Source organism: Sipha flava, unplaced genomic scaffold (genome assembly GCF_003268045.1).
Source record: "Sipha flava isolate LNK unplaced genomic scaffold, YSA_version1 48_pilon_pilon, whole genome shotgun sequence".
In the NCBI taxonomy this organism is placed as follows: Eukaryota; Metazoa; Arthropoda; class Insecta; order Hemiptera; family Aphididae; genus Sipha; species Sipha flava.
Genome location: NW_020273306.1, coordinates 1072127 through 1077613, shown reverse-complemented (window position 1 = coordinate 1077613; position 5487 = coordinate 1072127). Strand labels below are relative to the sequence as shown.

Sequence of the window (5487 nt, the reverse complement as noted above, 5' to 3'; positions counted from 1 at the left end):
TAATAACGTTAATTGAGCAATATGTACCGAATCACTTATTTCGTCGCTCAATTTTCCCTATATCGGCAACACCTAAATTGAAAAAATTAATTATTGATAAAAAAATTGCTCATAAAAAACTGAAACAGTTCGGTACAGTTTACTATCGTTATAAATTTTTATTGTTACGTGCTCAAGTCAAAATTGAGTCAAAATTTTCATATGAGTCCTATCTAAGTAAGGTAAATACTTCTCTCCTGAATGACCCGCATGCATTTTGGTCGTTTATTAATAATCGTCGAAATACATCAGGTATTCAAAGTGTTATGCATTATGGTGATGTTATTGCATCAGATGCAGATATAGCAAATATATTTGCAAGTATTTTCAAATCCGTTTATAGATCACCATTACGTCCTCCACAATGGAATGTTGAAAATATTGGAATTAAACCATTTTCATTTTTGCCCTCTAGACTTACTATTGAATTAAAGGAGGTAGAAGAAAGTTTATTATCTCTGAGAACAACTAAGAGTCGTGGACCTGATGTTATATCAGCTCAATTTTTATTTAGTATCAGAGCACAGTTAAAATATCCACTGTTCTTATTTAACCTCTCATTAGTCGAGAGTATATTTCCATCAATATGGAAAACGAGTCAAGTAATACCTATTTATAATACAGGAGACCCAAGGTCAGTATTTAATTATCGTCCAATTTCTGGTTTACCTCTAATTGGTAAACTATTTGAAAAGATTGTCCATAAACGTATTGAACGTAGATTTAAATTAGTTTTATCAACAAATCAACATGGGTTTTATAGCCGTCGTTCCACAACAACTAGTGCATTAGAATTTTCTTCATTCATCAAGGATAGTTTCAAAAATATTAGTCAAGTTGATGTTATATTCACTGATATTTCTAAAGCTTTCGACTCAATAAATCATAAAGTGTTAATTTATATTCTAGATAAATTAGGTATAGGGGAACCTTTGCTCTCCTGGTTCAAATCATATATAACAGGTCGACGACAGTTTGTATCCTTATTTAATCAAAAATTTTTGGAATATTTAGTCACTTCTGGAGTCCCACAAGGTGGGCATATGTCACCACTTTTTATTCTAATGAACTCCTTATGTGAATCTGTTGACAGCAAATTACTACTATTTGCTGATTATTTAATTGCGTTCGTTCTGAGTATTTCACTACAAAAATCGTTAAATAAGTTAGTTAATTGGTGTAATACAGTTAGGTTAGAGCTGGCAATTCATAAATGTAAAATTATGTCTTTTTCGAGAAGCTACTCAATTATTCAATATGATTATTTTATTGATAACGTGGTACTACAGCGAATAAACCAAGTTGAGAATTTAGGTTTTATTTTTACTCTAACGTTATAGTTTACACCTCACATTAACTGGATAGTTGGAAAAGCATTGCAATTTTTAGAGTTTATAAGACGGCATCCAGGTAATGTCATGTTTATAAGATGTTTGCTGATATTATATTTTTCTCTTGTTAGATCAATTGTAGAGTATGGGTCTGTGGTATGGTCCCCAAGAACCAAATGTGATATAATTCAAATTGAACGTGTTCAACACCGTTTTTTGAATATGGTTTCTCGATCAATGGGCATTATTCACGAACCCCATGATTACAAACCCGTCTTAACAGCACTCAATCTATCCACCCTGAGCGAAAGAAGAAATATTAGTGAAATTAAACTTTTAAATTATTTAGTTTCTGGCGTAATTGATTCACCATGCTTGCTATCTAGAATAGGTTTTCGTATTCCAGGAACAACCCGTTCACGTGACCCTTACTATCTTGTCCTAGTGGTAAGGAAATATTTGGATGATGAACCTTTGAGGAGAACTATGTCTTTAGTTAATAGTCAAACTAATTAAAATCGTCCTAATTTAAGTTTTTGTGTCCGTTATATTTAACTTTTGGAGCTTACTATATATTATTGTATAATTTTAATTTATTGTTATTTAATGTTACTAAAATTATGCATTATGTATATTCATTAATGTACTATATTGTAAAAGCCGTATGGCGTTTAAATGGTCAAATAAAATAAAAAATATAAGAACTATATAAATGTACATTTTAGGTTGATTTATTTAATTTATAAAATACTGTACCTAAAGTTAAATAATATGTGTTATAGAAAATTATATTATATTATGTTATAAGTTATAAGTACTATATACTTTTTACGACAAATAGTTAAATATAAATAGCTTTTGAACATCGTGTTATTGTAACCCTCAGGACTTTTCGAATCTTTTGTCTTGGCTCGTTTATTTTTCTTGCTCATTTTTTTTCTGTTAACTCTTTATTCTATAGTAATTCCAAATCAAAAATAAAAATATCTTACAAAATAGTATGTCGTTAGATTTTAAATTGGACTATGGAACTTTGAAGTATTGAAGTAGCAATTTTTTTTATATTTTTGTAGTTTTTCGATACGTAGAAAAAATAAAAATACATTTAGAGAGCCGAGATTTTTAAATTTATCATGGTGTTGCAATAATTTTGTATTTTGTCACTTGGTATAATTATATAAATACAATCTTAGTAATTTTATCTTTTTAATTTTACTTTAAAAATTAAAGAGAAGAATATTGACGATTTCTTTCTCTTTTTTTTTAACTTTTGAAAGACTAAGATATGTAATACTGTTTGGGCGACTTTCAATCAGTATTGTTTTTCCTATAAGATGAAATATTATCATTGCTTTCAAGTATATAACTAAATAAGATAATTGCAATTGACACCAAATTAAAGTATTGTTATATTTAATTGTAACACTTTTATGGATTCACTAGTTACTATTCAGATACTTTTTATTGTATCCATGATTTTATTGTTTCGTTGCCATAAAATCAATAGTGATTATTACCATCGCAAATTTGGCAAATTTACTTATAATTTACTTTATGAAACATATGACATGTTTTAAACTAAGTCATATAAAATATAGTATGTGTTAGACCAATCAGATATTGGCGTATTCTATAACATATCTAACTAGACATTTTATAAAACATTATGGTTTTTCTGAATTTTTTCCGCGTTTGTAGAAAAGTAAAATTCGATTATTTGCTAGCACAGTGTTCCCCAAACGCAGATAAATTATATTTTTGATTGTAATTTAGATATTGCATGGGATTAGGGTAATACTATAGTGATGATGAAATTTTAAAAATTATATTTTTTATTTCATAAAAAAAGAATAAATTAACAATTTATAAAATTTAAAACAATTTAAAATTTTTTTAATTTTTTGATTTAATAGAAAGAAGTTATGAGCTCTTTGAAAATCTACAAAGCAGATGTCAAATAAGAAGATCGGGAAACACTGTGTTAGCAGCTTGATAAAACGAACCTAATATTTATATATAGTATAAAAGATTGAAATTAAGTTAATTTTTGTACTTATATAAGTTATTTTAGAAGTTTTTAGCTCAGTGATTTATAAAAATTAGCATTGAATTTTGATTAAAATATAATTTTAATATATTTATCTGAAAGGAAACCTTAGAAAATGAAAAAAATACTTTAAGGAGATATGGAATTGAAAATCGTCGAAAGCCTTAATAATGTATAAGAATGCAAAAGGAATTTTCAATCCAATTATTTAAAGAAGATAATATTATTATTGCTGTGCATAAATTAAAATACCTACGTTTACAATAAATACTATATAAATAAGTACTTTTTTTTTCTTTTCACTTAAAATTGAATTTATTATTTAATAAGCTTCCCGTGATAAGTTAAAAAATATTTTGTTTCCACAGTAAAATATGAAAAACAAAATGTTGAAAAATTTTGTCGAAGTTTGGATACAAATTATTATAATAGGAGGATCTTTTGAAAAAAAATAAAAATTAAGAGCTTAAAACGCATTATAAACAAATTATCACTACATATATTATCTGAGTTTGTAAACTTTGTTATGAATATCCCATCATGTTTAGGATAATAAAATAAAAAGATAGAATAAAAAACAACTTGTCAGGTCCCAAGAGTGCATTATATTATACCTAAAATAACTTAGAATATTTCTTTCCTCTTTGAATAGACAATATACATTATAAAAGAGGAACATACCAATTATTTTATCGGTACCAACAGAATATAACATGTGCTTATCTGTTAAATTAATCTGGATAGTGGGATTATTGTTTCAATCGACCTATTATTATAAATCCAAATATAATTGATTGGAACTAGAGCTATAGAGCATAGATTTTTAATCTTTTGTTGGGTCATAGACCCCTTTAAAGTAAAAAAATATAACCACGGACCCACCCAACTCTGAAAAAAAAAAATAAACAATACAATTTTTAATTTAAATTATTTTTTAATGATTATACTAAAATTTAGTTAATATATAACTATAAATAATAACGTTCTGGATGCATATGAGTGATTTTTCAGTTTTAGTTTTATTTTGAGTTTTAATGTGACATTTTCTATTATATTGATTATAAAATTGTTTTCTTGAATTTGGCTGTATTGAACAGAATAATACGTATACGTGTACATACAACTGATATGAGTATATATACTCGTATATCATCTTTGACGTCCAAACAGTTGTATGATTTTTTTTTTTTTTTTAGTTGTAACCAATGATGGAAATCTAAATTCACAGAGATTCAAGTATATTGTTGCGAATGACATTTTTTTTCAACATTTTATTACTTTGATTACAATACACGGATAAACCTATAATATATATATATATATATATATATACCTATGTTATTGCAATATTTAATATTTGAACTTTAATTCTAATAAAAAATATTTTTGAAATTTTAAATGAGTTTTACATAATTTATTATTTATAAGTAATATTTATTATGATATTTATTTTAATTTAATAATATCTCATTTTTGTATCAATTCATATATCATTTATTTAACTATTTTTATGAATTTTACTTCTGGTATGATAATATTACTGTATTTTTGGAAGTGCTTAACAAAACGATGAATATTATGTAAGAAATGGAAAATTTAAAATATGTGAACAAGCGCTATCATTTTATTTTTATTTTTATGTAAACAAGTTCCGGTTAGAATAATTTTAAAAATGCAAAAATTGTAGATTTTACATTTTTAAATATTAATTGTTATATTTTTATTCATTAGTTCCACCCTTCAATGTTTTGTTTTCCAAATAATTTTTTATTTCTATTGTAGCAATATTATAACGTATACAATCTAATTTTTTCTAAGCTAAGCTTTCTATAAAATATTCTTATTACGAAATTTAACATATAAATATTATTATATACTATATATTATTATATACATAAATTTAAAATTAAATAAATAAATAAATATACATAAAAAAATCGTTTATTTTAACAATTAAATAATATAATCAAGTTATAAACGAAAAGTAATAGAATAACAATCAAAAAAGTGTATAAACATGTAGAGGCATAAAAAAAAAAAAAAAAAAAAAAACTAAAAAATTAAATCATG

General features: G+C 25.1%; 1 protein-coding gene across 1 annotated transcript; it reads left to right on the top strand.

Moving 5' to 3' along the window:
• The first annotated feature begins 305 nt into the window (after positions 1 to 305).
• LOC112690007 lies at positions 306 to 1886 on the top strand. The gene is made up of 3 exons (XM_025563900.1): positions 306 to 957; positions 1054 to 1231; positions 1502 to 1886. The coding sequence occupies exons 1-3, from the start codon at positions 306 to 308 to the stop codon at positions 1884 to 1886; spliced, it is 1215 nt and encodes a 404-aa protein (XP_025419685.1).
• Positions 1887 to 5487: the final 3601 nt, after the last annotated feature.